The sequence below is a fragment of the Sturnira hondurensis genome, unplaced genomic scaffold (genome assembly GCF_014824575.4).
Source record: "Sturnira hondurensis isolate 20B ecotype Veracruz unplaced genomic scaffold, ASM1482457v3 Scaffold0000780, whole genome shotgun sequence".
In the NCBI taxonomy this organism is placed as follows: domain Eukaryota; kingdom Metazoa; phylum Chordata; class Mammalia; order Chiroptera; family Phyllostomidae; genus Sturnira; species Sturnira hondurensis.
In genome coordinates this window covers 16,769,827-16,790,709 of record NW_028073411.1, presented here as the reverse complement: position 1 = coordinate 16,790,709, position 20,883 = coordinate 16,769,827, and the positions used below count along the sequence as shown (strand labels likewise).

The 20,883-nt window shown below is 60.6% G+C and overlaps 1 protein-coding gene across 1 annotated transcript in view; it reads right to left on the bottom strand.

Annotated features, from left to right (window-relative positions):
- Positions 1 to 20,883, bottom strand: part of SORCS2 (sortilin related VPS10 domain containing receptor 2) — a 252,813-nt gene that overhangs the window by 38,139 nt on the left and 193,791 nt on the right. Inside the window, exons 4-8 of the mRNA XM_037046299.1 lie at positions 15,190 to 15,354; positions 9,862 to 9,935; positions 3,915 to 3,979; positions 1,870 to 1,988; positions 942 to 1,031 (exon numbers count right to left, since the gene is read on the bottom strand). Coding sequence (XP_036902194.1) covers positions 942 to 1,031; positions 1,870 to 1,988; positions 3,915 to 3,979; positions 9,862 to 9,935; positions 15,190 to 15,354 — 513 coding nt within the window. The remainder of the gene's footprint in view (positions 1 to 941; positions 1,032 to 1,869; positions 1,989 to 3,914; positions 3,980 to 9,861; positions 9,936 to 15,189; positions 15,355 to 20,883) is intronic.

Below are 20,883 nucleotides of genomic sequence, written 5' to 3'. Positions count from 1 at the left end.
CATCTGCAGCATGGTGCTCGGCCTGCTCCTCTCTGCAAAGCCCCGGGAGCAGGTCGCTGGGGTGTCTGGCTCACAGCAGCGGCAGGCAGCACCCGTGCCCAGCGCAGTTTCTAGCTGCACTTGCTCAGTAAACACATGTGGGAGAAGCCTGCCCTTCTCCCAGTAAACACATGCAACACCTGCCCTTCCCAACAATGCAGGGGGGATGCAGAGCTGCGCAGGGGGCCAGGCGACGGCCTCCAGGCAGAGAGGCAGCAGGAAGCTGGTCTCACTTACCCAGATGTGGGTTTGACCCCATGTTTGGCTTCTAAGTAGCTGTGCAACCTCAGACAGGTTACCCAGCCTCTCTGAACGCCGGTACAATGGGCATAAAGTATCAGCAGGCAGGGGCTGTGGAGCTGGGTCCTGAGACAGGGCTGGGCCCAGGGTCTGGGCAGCCCTGCATCCCCCATTTTTGCCTGCGCAGGCAAGGGGAGGGAAGCTACAAGAACTGAGCACCTACTATGTGCTGGGCCCCCAGGCCGTCGGAAAGCAGAGGTTAATAAACAGAAACTGCCCCTCCTCTTAAAACTCCAGCCGCAAGCAGGAGAGCCACACAGGCATCCCCAGCACCCTGGGTGTCAGGAGGAGGGGTGCCAGCAAGAGACGGAGGCCAAGATCAGCCTGGGGGTCGTTGGCAAGTGACATTTGTCCTGAAACATCTTGTGTGCAGAAGTTCTGGGGAAAGACCGAGGGCGCGGCCCAGGCCCTACAACGGATGCAGCCAGCACGTGTGACGCAGGAGCCGGGGTTGGGGGGCAGTTGGAGGACGCCGGCCACACTCCCCTTGTCCGTCCTGACCCGGGGGCCGGTCAGTATCTGCACAGGGGCCCTCCCGCCCTGCGTGTGAGCGCAGGCTCAGGGTGTGGCCACGCCAGGCAGGCGAGGGAAATACCGCCTACCTTTGGCAATGCATACTTCGGGAGCTTCATCAGGACAAACTCATTGCGGCGATAAGAGACATAGAATTTGGTCCGGTTGCCCGAGGTTGCCTGGCAGGAGGGAGAGGCATGGTTTTGAGGAGCAAGGTTTCCTTTCGAGCCAGAGCCTCATGAACGAAAACTACACTTTGTATTCAGCTCGTGAAAAAATGCCCTTTGGCTTTGCTTAAACGTGCTCTGCCTGAAACAGACGAACTCCTACTCACCCTTCAAATCCCCATACCAAATGCTCCTCCTCTGAGAAGCTTCCTCTGCCTCTTTCAGTTAGAACTAACCTCTCTCCTCCTGCTCTATCAACATTTCATTCCCCTGCATCTGAATTAGGGAGCAAAGTAGAATGAACTTTCTAAGATTTGAGTCAACCAGGAGAGGGGATAGGTTGTTTTGGAAGGGCTGAGCTCCTTGTCGGTAGCAGTAATCAAGAAGTGGTATGACCAATTGCTGACTAGAGTATCCTAATGGTCAGTCCACATGGTTTCTGGGGGGGTGGGTGCCCAACTCTGGCCTGACTCCCTGTGTGTACAAGCAGCAGGTCCTGGTTGCTGGGCTGTGGACAGCTGGTGTCTGGCAGCCAAGGGCAATGACCAGAGACAGCCCTATCAAAGCCAAAGTCACCAACACCAGATGGAGCAAAATGGATGTGGGCTGTGGGAGGCTGCTGGTGGATGGAGCGGGGAGGGGCAGGCAGCACCCAGAACCGGGGTCTGGCTTTGTGGGACCGTTTGGAGGTGCTTGCCGCCACGACCACAGGAGCAGAGGAGACTGTGAACTAAGCAACGCCTGACAAACAACCATTTCTTGTTCTGCCTTCCGCGTGAGTCACTTCCCGTGGGACAGCCCATGCGCCACGTCACTTTACGCCACTTCCGAGAGCCCACAGCAACGGTACCGTGAAGAAGATATAATCATTCTCCACGAACAGGGAGTTGAGGTCGACGGGGCCTGAGAACGGAGACGTCGGCGTCTTCTGGGAGCAGTTGTAGACGTGGTAAGTGAGGTACCGGAAACCTGCAGGGGAGAGGAGCCGGCTGCTGGGCGCCCAGGACTGACGTTCAGAGTCTGCCTCGGGCGCCCCGAGTGCCGGGCCTTTCCCGGGCCCATCAGCCCACCGGCAGCAGCGCAGTGGGTTTGCGGGCAGACTGGAATTTTAAGGGGTTTGCCCTGTGGTTACACCTGCTGCTGCTTGGGGGGCTCTGGGCCATGAGCTTCCTAACCTTCTTAGGAAGCTGCGGTGGTCCTGCCCGGCAGGTGAGGAGATGGGGGCAGTGAGGGGTCGGGTACCCGGTCTAAAGCACAGGCAAACAGCTGCCACCAGCTTTTCCTAAAGAAAGGCCACACCTTCCAGACTGCCCGAGTGAGTCTGTAGCTCAGACCTCACAGCCCGCAAGCTGACATGGTCACCCTCAGGGCCCTGGACAGGACCTGTTTGCTGAGCTTGGTCTGAAGGCCAGCAGCTGAGGGCTGGGGCGGGCTAGCAGGACTTGGACCACGGCAGCCCACTGCTCCAGGCCACCCTCCCTCCTGTCCCAGGGGACTGCCGTGAACTGCGCCTGCACACATCACTCAGACCCCCTGTGGCAGGACGGGGACCTCACACTGGCCCAGAGAGACTGGGCCTGAGGCCCCCACGTGTCCCCATTCAACTGGCCTGCCCTGGGCATGTGCGGTCACCCACAGAAGGGAGGGCCCAGGGCCACGGTGGGCACCCACAACGCCCGCATGGGCACGCACCACCCCCCCGCCCTGCTGGAGTCTGTGCTGCCTGATGGGTGTGGGGCTCGTGCACTCCTTCCTCCCCAAGCTCCGGGCGATGGCTTCGCCTCTTCCGAAACACTCAGCCAAGCAAAGCTGAGCGTGGGTGGGGCCAGGCGGCTGCTGTTTCCACTGTGGGCTGTTTCCTGAGGAGTCGGGGTGGGGGCTCCTCCAGGGTCGTGTGGAGGGGCTGGGGCCCACCTGCTGTGGAAAGCTCTTCTTTCCAGCTTGTGGGGAAGGGGCGGGACGCAGCACAAGGACCAAGTGGGGACCCCGCCACCAGTGCCTCCGGGGCACATTCTGCCCACGGCCCTGGGTTGCCATGTGGCATGGGGTGCACTGAGGGCCCAGGCCTGGCCCAGGCCTACCCAGACCCTGATTCGCCCACAGGGCCACCTCGGCCTTGGTTCCTCCACGATGGAGGGGTATGAACGCCCACCTCAGGGACAGTGGCATGTATAGGGCACACGGCAATGCCCAGGCTGTGGCCACCACCTTGAAACCACATTCCGGTTTCCTTGAAATGGCCAAGCCACTCCTGGCCAACAGTGAGTGTCCTGAGCAGGGCTCCCCCTGCTGGACTGTGGTGGGGACCAGCTTAGGTCAGGCCGGAGGGCGGCAAGTCGCTCACTCAACTCGCTCACTCAATGATGACTCGCTCCCTCAGGCACTTTCATTCCTGCAGGGCACTGTGGTCACAGCAGGGACCTGCACCAGCTTGTGCCCTTCCTCTCCCCGCCCACCCGGCCACCCTCAGGTCCAGGGCCTGCACAGTGGTCAGTGCATTTGCCACCCCGCGCCCCCAGGCAAGGGGCAGGGCTTTCTTGTTCACCCTGAGCCCCCAGCAGGGCAGGAATCTCTTGCCCCATCAAGGCAGGAGCCGTCAGGCCCCCATGCTTGGCACTCAGCAAGCACCAGGGAGGGGCCTGGCTGAGCGGGAAACAGTGCTCAGAGGCCGGGACACTTCGCCGCCTTAAGTGTTCCCACTGGAGCGGAGTTCCCTGGCTTCAGTTTCTCTCCCACGAGAAAACAAGCACGTTTAGAATTATGCCACGTCGTAACACGCACGCTTCCTGTGCCCTCCAGCCGCCAAGGACGAGCGACCACATGGGCACACTGAGCCTTGCTGCAGGGTCAGGACCCCCAAGGACAACTGGCTCTGCCACGCCCAGCCCCACTCACCTCCTCCGAGCGCGTGGGCCTGCAGGTGGACCACGTCAGACTCGCTGTCCGCTCCAGACGCAGCCCTGCAACATAAAGGGCTCCGGTTGGCGTCGGCATGGGGGTCCTGAGCCCGGACAGTGCCTGCATCCACGTCCCCCACCCCTGCAGCCATGTGAGCTCCCAGGCCACAGGCCCCTCCCCTGCCGTGGTTGGAGGCCACAGTTCTCAGACCCTGCGGCTCCCAGGAGGCAGCTGGGTTTCTGCCAGGCGGGGCCCTGGGTCTGCTCAGAGCTCTTCTGGTGATAGTTCTGTTTTGTTTTTTAAAGATTTTATTTGTTATTTACTTTTAGAGAGTGGGCCCTGGCTGGTGTGGCTCAGTGGACTGAGTACCAGCCTGCAAAACAAAGGATAGCTGGTTCGATTCCCAGTCAGGACACATGCCCGGGTTATGGGCCAGGTCCCCAATGAAGGGCACATGAGAGGCAACCACACACTGAGGTTTCGCTCTCTTTCTCCCTCCCTTTCCCTCTCTCTAAAAATAAACAAAATCTTTACATGCAACCAACCTGGGGTCCAAACCCAAAACCCAGGCACGTGCCCCAACCAGGAATCGAACTGGCGACCTTTCAGTTCACAGGCCAGCACTCAATCCACTTAGCCACACCAGCCCGGGCAGTCCTCTTTATAGAAAATGTTCTCTTTTGCAAAGGACTATCCCATGAGTTGGGTGTCTTTTGTCTTTTTTTTTAAGGTCTAAATGGCCTTAGGAGGCAGGGGCAGGCCTGGGAATACCTCCCTGATTTTCCAAATGAGGAAACTGAGGCCTGGAGGAGTGAAGTGACTGCCCCAGGGTACACGGCCCTGAGTGGCAGGGCCCCGCTCCCCACAGGACCCTGTGCCTTCACCTGCAGCTCCCAGAGACCCACGGCCCCAGTGTGCCCTGGGGAGGCCCTGCTCCCGGCTGCTGGACCCGTGACCGTGCGGGCCGGCAGCTTAGGCACTGCTGGGCTGCATCGGGCTCCACGGCTGCCGAGTGGGCCTTTGGGGAGGCCGGAGAAGCAGGGGACAGCAGGTACATCATAGGGTCGCAGCCCAGCGGGCCCCCAGCGCCTGCCCAGCCCAGGGCACCCAGGAAGCAGAGTGCAGATGTTTGGACTGGAAGGAGGCTCAGCGGAGACCTGCTCCAGCGTGCTCCGGTTTCCACTCTGCAACGCACCCTCCAGGTGGGGATCTGCCCGCCATCTTCTCCTCTACGTCGACTCTTGGAACCCTCTGATGACTCAGCCTCCTCTGATGACTCAGCCTCCCCCCACCCCGTCTCCCCGCGCAAGGATCTCGGGGTCTGCTGAGCGGAGCATTTTCAGTGCAGCGGCTCTCCAACCAACGTGACCGATTCAAGTCCACCCAGCAACCAACCCCACCAGCAGGGACACCGACCCCTGCAGCACATGGACCCTGCCCCAGAGCCACCGAGGGTCAAGGCGTGGAGGTCACTTNCCGGACAGTGCCTGCATCCACGTCCCCCACCCCTGCAGCCATGTGGGCTCCCAGGCCACAGGCCCCTCCCCTGCCGTGGTTGGAGGCCACAGTTCTCAGACCCTGCGGCTCCCAGGAGGCAGCTGGGTTTCTGCCAGGCGGGGCCCTGGGTCTGCTCAGAGCTCTTCTGGTGATAGTTCTGTTTTGTTTTTTAAAGATTTTATTTGTTATTTATTTTTAGAGAGTGGGCCCTGGCTGGTGTGGCTCAGTGGACTGAGTACCAGCCTGCAAAACAAAGGATAGCTGGTTTGATTCCCAGTCAGGGCACATGCCTGGGTTATGGGCCAGGTCCCCAATGAAGGGCACATGAGAGGCAACCACACACTGAGGTTTCTCTCTCTTTCTCCCTCCCTTCCCCTCTCTCTAAAAATAAACAAATAAAATCTTTACATGCAACCAACCTGGGGTCCAAACCCAAAACCCAGGCACGTGCCCCAATCAGGAATCGAACTGGCGACCTTTCAGTTCACAGGCTGGCACTCAATCCACTGAGCCACACCAGCCCGGGCAACGGTCCTCTTTATAGAAAATGTTCTCTTTTGCAAAGGACTATCCCATGAGTTGTGTGTCTTTTGTCTTTTTTTTTTTTAAGGTCTAAATGGCCTTAGGAGGCAGGGGCAGGCCTGGGAATACCTCCCTGGTTTTCCAACTGAGGAAACTGAGGCCTGGAGGAGTGAAGTGACTGCTCCAGGGTACATGGCCCTGAGTGGCAGGGCCCCGCTCCCCACAGGACCCTGTCCCTTCACCTGCAGCTCCCAGAGACCAGAGCCCCAGTGTGCCCTGGGGAGGCCCTTCTCCCGGCTGCTGGCCCCGTGACCATGCGGGCCGGCAGCTTAGGCACTGCTGGGCTGCATCGGGCTCCACGGCTGCCGAGTGGGCCTTTGGGGAGGCCCGAGAAGCGGGGGACAGCAGGTACATCATAGGGTCGCAGCCCAGCGGGCCCCCAGCGCCTGCCCAGCCCAGGGCACCCAGGAAGCAGAGTGCAGATGTTTGGACTGGAAGGAGGCTCAGCGGAGACCTGCTCCAGCGTGCTCCGGTTTCCACTCTGCAACGCACCCTCCAGGTGGGGATCTGCCCGCCATCTTCTCCTCTACGTCGACTCTTGGAACCCTCTGATGACTCAGCCTCCTCTGATGACTCAGCCTCCCCCCACCCCGTCTCCCCGCGCAAGGATCTCGGGGTCTGCTGAGCGGAGCATTTTCAGTGCAGCGGCTCTCCAACCAACGTGACCGATTCAAGTCCACCCAGCAACCAACCCCACCAGCAGGGACACCGACCCCTGCAGCACATGGACCCTGCCCCAGAGCCACCGAGGGTCAAGGCGTGGAGGTCACTTCCATGGTCATTCGGGCCCAGGAGAGGCACACTGTCTTCCTTGCAGCACATCCCCTGGCATCCTCGCCGGTTGTGAGACCCCCGGGCAGAGCGCTTGGTCTCCAGAGGCCACTGACCCCCGAACTGAGTTGGGCCCTTGAGCTTTCAGCCGGCCTCCCAAGGGGCTCCGCCTGTGCCAGGGACCAGAGGCCCCATGGGACGGGCAGCCACACGTGGGTCTCAGGGCCCCGAGCCAGCAGACACCAGCACCAGGTGCGGTCCCGAGTCCCTGTGCTGTGCAGACTTTGGACCGTGGGCACCAGCACCTGTCTCTGAGCCTCCACGAAGTCTCGATGGCGAGGGGCCGTGTTGATTTGGGCTCCTGGGAGCACAATGGTCGTGAGCTCCCTGAGGGAGCTCTCGGGCCTGTAATCCCTCTCCTCTGAGCAAAGGAGGTGCCCTTTGTGCCCTTCACCAGGAGCACCGATGGCCCTCAGCTGGGCCCACGGAATTGGGTTCTGACAATCTGTCATCTCTGAAGTCTGGGAATGACACCAGCCTGTCCACTGACACACTCACTCCTTCACTCACTCAGTCATTCATTTACTCACTGACACACTCACCCATTCACTCACTCAGTCACTCATTTACTCACTGACTCACTCACTCCTTCACTCACTCAGTCACTCATTTACTCACTGACTCACTCACTCCTTCACTCACTCACTCATTCATTTACTCACTGACACACTCACTCCTTCACTCACTCCCTCACTCATTTACTCACTGACACACTCACTCCTTCACTCACTCCCTCATTCATTTACTCACTGACTCACTCACTCATTCACTGACTCACTCAGTCCTTCACTCACTCCCTCACTCATTTACTCACTGACTCACTCACTCATTCACTGACTCACTCAGTCCCTCACCCACGCACTTTCTCCCGTTCGTTCTCCGACCCCCACGCATTCCCTCCGTCTCTCACTCCACCAGCAGTGTCTCCCATGGCTCTCCCGACACGCGCATCGGGGCTTGGCTGGGAGAGTAGACACAGCGGGCTGAGGCCCAGCACCTGCCCCGCAACCTTTGCTCACGGTTGGGAATGAGACCCTGCATCCGCAGCAGCGAGCCTGGCTCCCGCAGGAGATGACGTGTGACTCCTGCACCTTCCTGTCTCTAGGTTCCCAAGGATGGTGTCAGGGGAAGGTCCCGACCACGCACCACTGTTCGGAAATAGCAGTCACACGAGATGACCCACAAACCAGAGACCCCTGGAGCCACGTGCCTGGAAGCTCAGAGAATCGATGTGCCCCCTGGTGCTGAGGGTGGCTGCGAGGTAACGGTTCTGATGAGCCCTCCGGGGCGTCGTGCAACCTGGTGTGGGGTGACCTCCCTCTTGCATGACAGAGGTCCCATCATGGGGCCCACAAGGGGCAGCCCCGCAGCTCAGCAGAGGAAGGCTGTGGCTTCCCGGGCAAGCATAGGCCCAGTGGAGGCACTGACCTGGGGAGAGCCAGCTACTGGACTGCCCCTTAGGGACCAATAGCACGGCCACTGGCCACAGGCGGGGCAGTCACAGCTCGGGACAACCGTCCAGCCCCTCTGGGCCTCGGCCCCCTCCCCCCGCCACCCGAGGAGAGGCAATCAGGCTGTTGGTGAGTGGGCTCCGATGACAGGGGGGTTCAGACCGGAGGCTGGTGCCTGGTGAGTGGGCGGGGCTCACAGCAAGGCCACCACTGGGCGGCTGTTACTACGATTTTGTTCCAGGGCTGCCGAGATGCTAACAAGGTGGGTGATGCCCCGGGCCCACTGGGGTGCAGGATGCATTCGGCCCCCCGCTCCAGGGCTGCCCTCCGTCGGGGACCCCAGGACCACTCTCAGGAGCCCCCTTGTTTAGCATCTGAGGTCAGTCACGAGCCCCAGAGTCAGACAGGACATGGGTCCTTCCCGCTGCCAGTTCAGGGATGAAAAGTGCCTGGAAATGCTGTCAAACAGCGATGTTCGCCGCGGACAACAGGGGGCCATGACCACTGCCACCAAGCTCCCGGTGAGGCCGGGCCCCGAGGCCCAGCGCCTGGAGCAACTGTCGGCTCACACACAACAACCCGGAGCCGTCTGAGAAACCCGGGGAAGAAGTCGGGTGACGGCTGCGATGGTAACATGCTAGTTAGCCATACAGGGACTAGTGCCAGCGTGCCTCTCCGTGTCGGGGGCGGCGGTGCCTCTCCCCGACCACAGCGGTTTCTGGTGAGCACTGAGGGCAACAGGGCGGCGCTGGACCCACCGGGGCAGCTATGCTGGCAGCTATGCCCCCTGCCCAGGCCGTCTCGGTGCAGAAATCCCACTTCCTCCCCTCCCCACCCCCGTGGGCCCTCGACGCTGGCAGGTGACTCCGATGATAAGGCCGGTGATCGACCACAGGGCTCCAGTTTATGAGGAAGAAGCCGGCCCTCCTGTGGGCAGCCGTGCAGAGATGAGGCCATCGATTCTGCCCCTAGTGAAAGGCCGGTGTCCGGGCAGCCCGTGCTCCAGAGGACACACAAAGGTCCCTTCAGCCCAGGACCCTTAGGAAACTAGCCCCTCGCCGCGTGAACAAGCGTGCGGAGCGAGACAAGGACGGCTGCAGCTCCACTGGTGAGCGCGCACAGGTGCACCAGCCGGGGGGTTCGGCAGAGAGAACGCCAGCGCCCCCAGAAGCAGCCGCACAGGAGGCGGTGCGTGGCTGGTGGGGGACCGTGGGCTCTGAGCGGCTCACGTCCTGCTCCCGCTGCCCCGACCTCGGCAGGAGTTGTCCCCCGTGGGCCTCCCCCCCTTACCCGACACGCGGGCCCCGAGCCCCCGCCTTGCCTGGCTTGAGCCGTGGGACCAGAACATGGCTCCAGAGCTCGCCCGGAGGCTCCCACGAGAACCTGGCTGGGGAGCCGGCCCTGCTGCCCGAGTGGCCTTCGGGGCACCGGCCCCAGGTCGTCACCATTCTTACCGTCCCGCGGGGCAGGAGGGACCTTGGGTGGTCCCCTGGGGACAGGTGGTGCAGGACCGGGGACGGAGCAGGCGGGGCGCCCTGAGCGGGGGCCGCGGAGCTACTGCCCCTCGTCGGGCGGGCTCTCACCAGAACACCTGCTCGTTGATCACTCGCTCGTGCAGCAGCAGCCACTTCCTGCCCAGGTCACAGGTCACGTAGAGCTTCAGGGCGGAGAGCAAAGAAACGGAAGCTTGGTCAGGTATGAGCCTCTCCCGAGAGCCAGGCCTCCCCTCCCCCGAGGTGCCAGTCTTGGCCAGGCCTGGCCACAGACCTGCTGGTGGCTGGCCCCGCACTCACATGGGGGTACAGGCCAACCCCCAAGAGGCTCAGGGTCGGGTGTGGGGGCTCCAAGAAGAGCCTTTGCTGATCCAGGCCAGGGGGCAGGAGCCGAGAGGTTGGGTTGCGCAAAGTCCGGGGCCGCCGCCCCGCGGTATCTCCCTCGTGGGCACCCAGCCTGCCAGCCCCACTCTCTGTCACCACGCCTCGCCCGGCCCAGCACTGCTGGGGTGCCGAATGAGTGAGCGGACTGCACCCTAGGGCAGGGTGGTCAAATGTTCTGCAAAGCACCAGTCACTGTTTGCAGCCCTTCGGGCCTCGCGCACTCCAGGGCGACTGCTCAGCCTGCCTTTGCAGCCTCAGAGCAGCTGGGACGGTGGGCACCAAGTGGGCATGCTGTGCGCCAGCGGGACGTCATTGGCAGAACAGGCGGCAGGCCACTGTCCGCGGACACCTGCTTTGGGGCACGGGATCCGTCATGATCGCCTCTAACATTTAAAAAGGACCCTTGGAAAACCTCCATCCCCCGAGCCCCGGCTTTGGGAGGCCAGGGCCTCGGTCTCACTCAGCAGGCGGCATCGCGCCAGCACACGGCCGCGGGGTGCGTGGGAAGCATCGACTGGCCAAACTGAACTTGCACAAGGCCATCGTGGGAGAGCTGGGCAGCAGCTGTGGCCTCTCCTGGAGCCAGGCACCGAGACACGGGCTTAGCAAACACTGCTTCATTTGTTTCATGCACACACGCAGGCGTGAAACCACCTGTCTCACCGACCAGAGAGGTCAAGGGACCCCAGGTCGTGGTGCATGCTCACTGCGGCCATCCCCGCCTGCAGACCTGAGCATGATATACCACTGGCAGAGGCACCCCTCTGAAGGATGACCGGTTACCCCAGCCCTTTGGGCCACCTGAGGGGCCAGGCCAGGGCCAGTCCCACCTCCTCTCTCAGTTTACCCATCTGCAAATTGGGGGGCATAAACATCGGGTCTGCGGCTTCAGTGCCCCGGAGGCAGGTGAGAAACCCCCTGCCCTGCTGGATGGCGTCCTCACGGCCGTTGTCGCGGAGGCACTTGCATCTATGACGCCTGCCCTGGGGCTTTATGAAGCCTTTCCAGTTTTGCTCCCATGGGAGGTGATTTTATAATGTGCCGTCAAATGCTGCAGAAACACAATGTTTCCGCTTAATAAAAGACAGACGTCGGGAAATAAGCGAGAACAAATACCCCATGCAGCCACTGCGGCTGAAACCCTCAGAGTGATGGAAGGGTGGATCGAGCTGGATCACCCTCCAAGAGGGGAGGGAGGGCTGTGTACCAGAATGGTGCCCTGACACAGAGATACAATGATCAGGAGTCACGCAGGAAGACAGCAAGGTAAAGGAGGAGGGCCAGGTCAGGGGAAGGTGTGTTCACAGAAACACGAGCCAGGTCTTACACAGTTATCAGAGGCACTGCGATGCTGCACGGGCTTTCCATGCATGCTGGGTGTGGTGGCTGGTACTTGGCATCCCTCCCTCTCTCACTGCAGAGGCTGTAAAGCTAAGATCCAACATTGCTCGGACTCCCTTGCAGCTACAGTTCTGAGTTGGACAGATGTACTTGAGCGAGGTTTGGAAAGTGAGCAGTTGGAAGGAGGCATTTTCCTGCCACCTCCGGTGCTCTGTGCTGGCCCACAAGGTCACTGGGCCACGGTCTGGTTGGTGTCCGTCCTCCAGCTAGAAAGGGCGAAGGGACGGTGGTGAAGGCAGCCGCTGGACTCTGCACTCAAGCATCCGATCCCTGGTTAGTGGACATTGCCAGGCAGTGTGGGCTGCAGCGGGGGCAACTTCAGAGGCCTGGCTCTGCACACGAGCTGTGTGTTCTTCCTAAATTACATTCTATTGTTTATGCTATTACAGTTGCCCCAGTTTTTCCCCCTTTGTTCCCCTCCACCCACCCTCCCCTGCTTTCTCAGGCAATCCCCACGGCGCTGATCAGTCCACGGGTTCAGCGTATATGTTCTTCGGCTACTCCGCTTCCTGTGCTGGACTTTACATCCTCATGGCTGTTCTGTAACTGCCTGTCTGTACGTCTTACCCCTTCCTATTTTTACCCCGACCCTGCTCCCGTCTGGCAACCATCAAAATGTTCCCTGTATCTATGATTCTGTTTCTGTTCTGCTTGTTTATTTTTTTAGAATCAGATGTTGATAGATATGTATTTATTGCCATTTCATTGTTCATGGTCTTAATCTTCTTAAAGACCTTTAACATGTCACGACGTAATATTGGTTTGGTGGTGACGGACTCCTTCATCTTGACCTTGTCTGGGAAGCACTTCATCTGCCCTTTGACTCCAAATGGCAGCTCTGCTGGGTAGAGCAATCCTGGCTGTAGGTCCCTGCTTTCCAGGACTTTGAATACTTCTTGCCAATCCCTTCTTGCCTGCAGTTCCTTTTGGGGATTCAGCTGACAGTCCGATGGGAGCTCCCCTGTAGGTTTGGCGGCCTCCCTGGGTTTGTTTCTGCGTGTCGGTGGAGCTGCTACGTCCCCCAGGCTTGGCGGTGTGGCCCAGTGCAGTAGGTGTCCCGTAGGGCCCAGGGGCACAGCCTTCCCTGTCACCCAAGCTGGGCACCGGAGGTGTGCCCACCGGCTGGGAGCACGTGCACCCTCCTGCTGTAGTCTGGCCTTGGTCGCTGCTGGCATGCCCAAGGTCAGCCGCCGCCCGTGCCCTGCCCGGGGCCACCCAGCAGGAGCTGCAGAGGGATCTGTAAGTGGCCGCTACGTGGGCTGAGCGTGGAGAGGCCCAGGCCAGGGCACGGGTGGTGGTGACCTTGGATGTGTCCTACCAGTAGCCAGAAGGCATGTCCAGACAATCTCAGAGGAATCCAACAGAACCCAGCCAGTCCTCAGACCCATGAACAAGACACGAGGCCCATGTCTGCGAGTCACTGAGGTCATGGCTGCGTGGGACTCAACCCCCAGTGGCGGACGCCTGCCCGACGCACTGGGTCTGCCGGAGCCCAGAGCTGCGCTGCTCCCCAGCACCGTCCTGCTGCCAGGGAGCTGGGAACGCTTTCAAAGCCATGGAGCCCCAGGAAAAAAGTCCCTGCTGTCCTCGTTTCTAATGTCCTCATCCCTTTCACAGCCATAACCAAGCCCTTTGTCTCTGCTTTTCCTTTCTGTATAGTCACAGGAAAGGACCGAGGACAACCACCGAGGGTTCAGCCCCATCAGTGTTTCAGGCGCTGTGATCTGAGTGAGGAGCCACAGCCACGCAGGCCGTTCCTGCCGGCAGGCAAGTCTCTGCAGCTGTACCGCAGTCTGTGGGGAAAGTGGGGCAGTGCCGTCAGTACCCAGGAGCACGCTCAGTCCCCATGAAAGGCCCCGGAGCAGAGAGGCAGCTTCTACAGCCGGGGAAATTCGGGGACAGCAGTCAGCAAGGACCAGACCCTGGCACGGAGCTCAGGTCCTACAGAGAGCCACAGCTCGGCCCCCACAAGGGGTCTCCATGTGATGATCTCTGACATGGGTGGTCACTGTTGGCAGAGACACATCGTTCATGTATCCATCCACCTCCATCCATCCATTCATCATCCATCCACCATCCATCCATCCATCCACCATCCATCCACCATCCATCCACCCATCTATCCTCAATCCATCCACCTAACAAATATTTCCATTAAGGAAGTTGAGATAAAATGGTGGGAATAAAAACCAGGTAGAGCCCCTGCCCGAAGGAGCTTGCCCCAAGGGAGTGTGTAACGTGCAGGAACTAACCAAAATAATAGTACGAACATGTAATACACCTTGTGACCCGTCCTGGGAAAGCGAGGCACTGGAATCAGGGAGAGCGGTCGGTGAGGGGGGCCCGGCAGGCCTGGGGGTCACAGAGGAAGGTTCCTGGGGCAGACCGCGCCCGCCTGCCTCCGGACGCACGCTCTGCCCGTTCCCTCCCTCTCTGCCCCGGAGCCTGCAGTGTGGGAGCATCCACAGGCCATTCCCTCAGACTCCTGGTGGGATTCGGCCCCTGGCGGTGCCAGGAGAAGGTCGGAGTGCTGGGAGGGAGCGACTGGGCGGGGTCACTCCTGTACCCAGGGATGTCCAGAGCCAGGACTCCCCGGATCCTCTCCTGAGACAGTGGGGGGGGGGGGGCAGGCTGAACACAAACCCCCAAAGACAGTCTTGTCCTAATCCCTGGAACCTGTGGATGGGACCTTACAGGTCACTCAGTGAAGATCTTTAGGTGGAGGATTGTCCTGGATTACCTGGGTGGGGCAGAGGGAGTTATCGCCCCCCCTCCTCTCTCTCTCTCTCTCTCATACACACACACACACACACACACACACACACACACAAGACACTATGAAGATGGAGCCGACAGAGAGGTGAAGGTGCAGCCTTGGAAGGTCCGAGCAATCGGTTTGCCGGCCACTGGATGCCAGAAGCCAGAAGAGGCCCTGGAACGTGCTCCCTGGAGCCCCCTGAGGGTGCGAGGCCCTGCCAACACCTTGGTTTTGACCCAGTGAAACTTTTAAACTCCTGGTCTTCAGATTGGTGAGAGAATGCTGCGTTGCAGCTTTCAAGCCTGCAGTCATTTCCACCGTGGCTGCAGGGGTGCCTGCCTACTATGGGCGGCCCCTCCACCGGCCCTTCCTAGCCACGAACTGCACCCCTCAGCCCTCGGGACGGGGGTGGGCAGCCGTCCTGTTGTGCGCCGGCTCTGACGGAGCCCTCCACCGCCGGGGTCTGCTCAATCACCCACAAAGGTACCCTTGGTGGAGAGAGCCCCAGAGGAGGGGACGCTGGTCTGGGGTCTCAGGGTGACTCCTACCTGTCAGTGAAGGTGGAAGAACATTCCAGGCTGATAGCAAGCCCTGGCAGGCTGGCTGGGAGGATGCCAGGAATGTTCCAGAAGTGGAAGTGATGTGCAGAGGGAGGGTGCAATGGAATGGTCCTATGATCTACTTCTGGGCCCCCTGTGAGTGCCAAGCACCCCCTCGCCCCTGCACCCCCCTCGGTCCTCACACCCGCAGCCCAGGGCTGCTCCCACACGTGCCTTGGAGAGATGGTGACGGACGGTCCAGTGTCCCCCATCCCGGGGCTTCCCTTCCCCCGAGGAGTGGTGGCTGCCCCTCAGCCTGGCCTGTCGCCGGCTCACCTTGCTGTCCTTGGTGGTGACCAGGACCTTGTCCTCCTCCTTGGGGTGGAATATCAGCTTCTCGGCAGAGAAGGGGATGACCTGCTTCCGGAAGGAGTTGCCCTCGTCCGTGCTGAGGAACAGGTTCTGCTGCCCGTCACTGAGCGAGGAGCTCACGAGGATGATCTGAAACGCGAAGCCCAGGCGTGAGGGGCTGCTCGCACTCCCTGGCTCGGAGTGCACACCTGTGTGGCCCATGCTAACTCACCACCATTCCGTGTCTCAGTCTCCTTGCCTGTGAAGTCGGCGGGGGCTCAGCCCTGCGCCCGGGCCGAGCGAGCCCGCAGGGAAAGTCTAAAAGGAGGGTCACCAGGCTGTCCTCCTCAGGACTGCAAGGTGACACTCACTATGCCAGGGCTCCCTCTGGTTGGCAGATGGGGAAACTGAGGCACAGAGAAGGCCGCCAACTGCCGAGGTCACACGCCAGGCAGAGCTGAAGTCAGGACGTGAGCGTGATTCCTGAGCGCCAGCGTTTCAGCAGGCCGGGAGCTGCAGGCGGTGGGGGGGGGGGGGCTGGCCTGGCCACGGTGAGCCTGGCTTTCCCAGGGACAGGGGTGGGGCCACGATGCCCCTTTCCGTGTGGATGCCCCATGGGGGGGGCCTTCCCAAACCCAACACTCCTCCAGGAGGCAAGTCCTCTCGCAGACGACTGACCGCGGCGAGCACAAGTCAGTAAGACGCCCGAGCTCCTGCCTTTCCGTGAACAAGCAGGAACCCGGTATGTGCCTCCTTTCCAGCGACATCACAATGCGCTCCCAGGCACGTCCACACGCAAGCCCCGAACGCTTCTCTCCCAAGCAAGCCGGGGGTCTGAGCGGCCCCCGCAGGGCAGTCGCCTGGGTCCTCGGTGACTTTGCCCCTGACAGCTGGACACAGATGTGCTTGGAGATGCCCAGAGCTGTGGCTTGTACATGGGACAGATTGGTGGGGGGGGGGGGGGGTCACAGAGAAGGGTTAGGGGAGCAAGAGACCACAGGGTCATGTTTGCAGAGCTGTTTATGACAAGGCAGCAGGGGGCTCGTGACAAAGGCGGGCTTCAAGTGTCAGCCAGCGTAATTCCAGTGCCTGCCACACTGACCAGGTTGCGCCGGTTCGTCAACGGCAAGTGGGTACAGTCAGTGTAATTTCCTCAGTGGAAAATGCATAAAGGGGAAAGAAAGAGTTGTTCGGTGGCCACAAAGAGGAAGGAAACCCTACCGTTGGTGACAACACCGGCGGACCGTGAGGGTGTTCTGCTGAGTGGTGTGAGCCCGACAGACAGACAAAGACAAATACCACGTGACCTCACTGACAGACGGAATCGCCACCGAGCTCACAGACGCAGAGAAGAGACAGGCGGCACCGGGGCCGGGGCAGAGACCTCCCGTTACGAGACGGCCTCCTGAGGATGTCACGTACGAAAGGCGACTGCAGTCAGGAAAACCGTGTCATATGTTTGAAAGTTGCTAAGAAAGTGCATTTTAAAAGCTCTGATCACGAGAAAACGTTTTGTAGCTATGGGAGGTTATGGCTGTTAACGAGACCGATTTGGTCATCACTCCACACAACCTACAGATACTGAATCATCGTGCTGTGCACCTGAAACGAACAGAAGCTGTGTGCCTATTACACCTCAATCTAAAAAAGTACAAGAGCCCTGGCTGGTGTGGCTCAGTGGATTGAGCACCAGCCTATGAACCAAAGGGTCATAGGTTCAATTCCCAGTCAGGGCACATGCCTGGGTTGTGGGCCAGATCCCCAGTTGGGGCTCACAAGAGGCAACCACACATTGATGTTTCTCTCCCTCTCTTTCTCCTTCCCTTCCCCTCTGTCCATAAATAAATAAATACGTATTTAAAAAATGGAAGGAAGCACAGGGGATATTAATAATGGTTGCTCTTTCAATTTTTCTGAGCCTAAACTCTGTCAATCTCAACAAAGCTGAACGTGTCTCGTTTATTTTAGGTGTTCCTGCTTTACGGAAGCGCCCCCACCCCACATTCCCGCTTGAGTTTAATCTGCTTTTATGATAGAGACACCCTTCCCCTCGTTATCTGGCTGCCAAATCCCTCCTCATTTACCAAAGCTCATTTCAAAGGTCACCTCCTCCAGGAAGCCCTCCAGGATACACAGTTACTCTAACCCTCCCCTGCTCTTTCCCAGCATCTCGTGCATTCATTCAGTCCAGCCCAATGCTCCCTAGTGTTCTCTTTGTGAGTCTGCCTCTCCCTCCAGCCAGGGGCTGTGCAGCCTGGCAAGGCCCACATTTCATCCCTGCCACACCTCCAGCCCCAGGCACCGCCTCCCAATACACATGCATTGCTGCTGTTCCCACACAGAGTAAGGGCCCTGGTCTGGGGGTGCCTCTCCATCACAGCCTCAGTTAGGACTACAGCCTCAATGATGGTGGCACTGCAGTGGGAGGGGACAGACCCCGAGGAAGCCACCCTGGCCAGATGCCCCTGGACCTGAATCAGGGGCTATTTTTGGCCTGAGGGGGATGAGCACGCCAGGCAAGATGGGGGAGACGAGTGCCGACAAGGAAAGGAACAGTGGAGCAAAAAAATTAATTTGCGTGACGCCAGCCAGCAGCGGCCGGCAGACTGTTGCTCCAAATTGCGAACCAGACTATTTTAAATGCTGCTATTTTCACTCCTTACTATTCTGGGGAGACATGGTGCCTGTGCCAGCTTCTGGGCGGCGAGGCGGGCTGCTGGGGACCAGAGGAGACGGCTGGGATGCCCGACTGAAGCCGGCATCCTCTGCGGGCCCCGTGTGGGAGGCCACGAGAACCAAGCATTTCAGGGGTGTTGAGCTGAGCCCAGGCCCCTTCTGCCACGGCCAGAACACTCACCCCAAAGCCCCCATCGTTCCACAGCTCCTCCCCGACCACCTCGGGGACCAGTGTCACTGGACTGCACCCTGGGCATCAGCACGTGTCCCTTCCCAGTGGCCCCGGGAATCCGCGCTCCCTCCAGGCGGACGGCACATTAGGCCATAGCTCCTGCTGGCTCTCAGCTCCGTGCCCACCAGCTCTGCGACCCTGGCCTTGGCCTCCCCTTCCCCCCACCCCAACGCTGTGACAAAATGCAGTAACCAGGGCACACAGCCCACACCAGGCCCCCAGAGTTCACTCCTTCCAGCAGCCTGAGGAGGACACTGTCCCCACCTGTCCTGTTTGCCAGTTGGAGACAGGAGGCCCCGGGGGCCGTGTCCTGTGTTAAGTAGGAGAACCTGGTTGGCATCGGGGGCTCCAGTGCCCAGTGCCCACTCTCAGCCACTCAGACAATGGTCTGCAGGGCAGAGATGATACCGATGACAGCCCCCCGGGGCTCCCCTGGGCGGCCACGCTGCCTGCGCAAAATGCAGCATTAGCACCTGTGGACAGTGCGGGCTCTGGAGGCGCCGGGGCGCTGGGCCCTCGTCCTCACTGGGCCCCGGAGGGCCATGCAGCCCTGGCCAGTTTGCTTGCGTCTCAGCCTCAGCTCGCTCATCTGTGGGTGAAGACAGGACTTCCCACCGCAGTGGCCGTGGGAAGGGCTCGATGACACAGTGGGACAACAGACCGAGTGCAGCCCCCGGACCCCACAGACAGCCCGTCCACGGCGGCCAGCCTCACTGTCGTGGCATTTCTGCCGCTGCAAAGGGAGGCTGGTCCACACAGTTCTGTGCCCTTCACCCTCACCTCTGGGTCAGGGTCACGGAGCTGGGGCAGGGGTGTCGGGGACAGGAACACATGGCCCTGTCACACCAGAGTGTGCCCGAACTGTGCACCTGAGAGCCACTCCTTGCCTCTCCCTCGGACTGGCCTGGGGCTGGGGGCTTTCTGGGGGAGGTGCCGCCTGGGCCGAGCCTCAAAGGGTGAAGAGCAGGGCTCAGTGGGATCGAACGTGGTTCCGAAGGGGGTGAGACGGGCCCTCCGTTGTTCAAGAAAAGTCACGCGCCTAGGTTTGTTTTTGTCGCAGACCACGCTCCTGACATGTTGCTTTGCTGACTCCAAAGCAAGTCTGGCCACCTCATTGGCCTGCAGGTGGCATCTGTCCCATCTGATGGCGAGGTGGCCGGTACGCAAAGAGAGAGACAGGCCGTGGGGGCCCTGTCATGGGTGCTGGGCACCTAGGAGAGCCCAGTGTAGGAGAGGGCTGCAGCAGCCCAGCCCACCCTCACCCCAAGGGCCTCAGGACGTTCTCCGCCCCCACGCACAGTGCTCGCTGGCTCTACGGCGGCTCTTGTCACTCTGTGGCCTGTGACCACCTTGTGTCCCCTGCAGGAACCACCTGTGGCTCCATCTGGCCCCGCCCAGCTGTCAAGTTCACTTTCCCGGGCCGGAACATCCGGCATCTCCTCCGAAAGGTGGTGCCAACAGGCTGACCAGCCCACAGCTGAGTTGGCCCACATGGTGACACCTCGGAGTCACTCAGGAAGCGAATGGTGCCCAGGAGCCACCACCGCCCCCACCAGAGCCTGGTGGCACGGCTGACCCACGGCCTCCACCAACAGCGCTCCATCGGAGAGGACGTTTCCAGTCCGCCCTTTCCAAGCACCGCCCTCAAAGGGTCCCCACCCGCCGCCAGGATTGGTGTCATCGCGTCAGCTTTCTATTTAAACCCCACAGCCCGTCTATTTCTGGCCACACAGATGCGCCCAGCTGGAGACGCAGACAGTTGGCTTCCAGGCCGGGAGAGGCAGACAGGAGACAGATGAGAGCGGCGGTGCCCACCCCCAGCTCTTGGGTTAGAATCTGGGCGGAGTGGCTCCCTGCCTGCCCGACTCCCCAGGGGCGGAATGACCCCACCAGCAGTGCAGGCTCTGGGAGTGAGCGCCCCCTGCTGGGCAGTCAGCACACACCTGGTCAGTGCCCCAGAGTGTTGGAACCTCACTCCACACAAGGGCTTTGGGTCTGGGCAGCCATGCGTGCCGCAGGCCACAGGACAGAGTCTCACGGGGCGTGGCTCACGGGGCGTGGCTCTGCCATCTCTGCGGTCCATGTCCTCAGGCTCCTCAGTCTCGTCCCTCGAACTGAGGGCAGTCAGTTCCCCGTGCTGAGGTCCCACTTCACACTGGAACACCTGCAGGAGCAAAGGGCCCTTCCCTGCCTCCCCCAGGGAAAGATCTGTTGTGGAAGGGGTCTTCCTGCCGGGCAGAGGCTCTGCTGGACGCCTTCAGGGTCTCTTCCGCCCACGCTCCTGAGTCGGGCACTCACGACTCTCTCCCGTGACCTCAGCCTGCGGAGCTGGCTTGCCCGTGGCCCAAGGGCCCCCCATCCTGGACGGCTGCCAACTCCCCGAAGGCCTGACACACCCTCACGCTCTCTTTGGAACGGCGCCCGCTCTGCTGGATGCCCTCGGTGTCTTCTCACGGACTGCGGTGCAGGGAGGCCCTGACAGGGACCTGGGTGGGTTGGCAGGGGGCCGTGGTGACAATCCAGGTGGCATCACCCACTGACCTGCATTAGGGCAGACTGTCCGCCCACCGAGAAGCACTCTGGGATATGCCGTTCAGCTCAGTCACCTGCTGTAAATGTCGCCACGCAACTTAACCCCCGATTCCACCCTCCCCAGTAGGTGGCCAGTGGCTCGTGTCTCCAAGTCTCCTCTCTGTAGGGACTCAAGCCCCCTTGGGCAGGGCTGGGCCGGTGAGAAGGCTGGGATGCCTGCTCAGTGCCTGGCCCTGCTC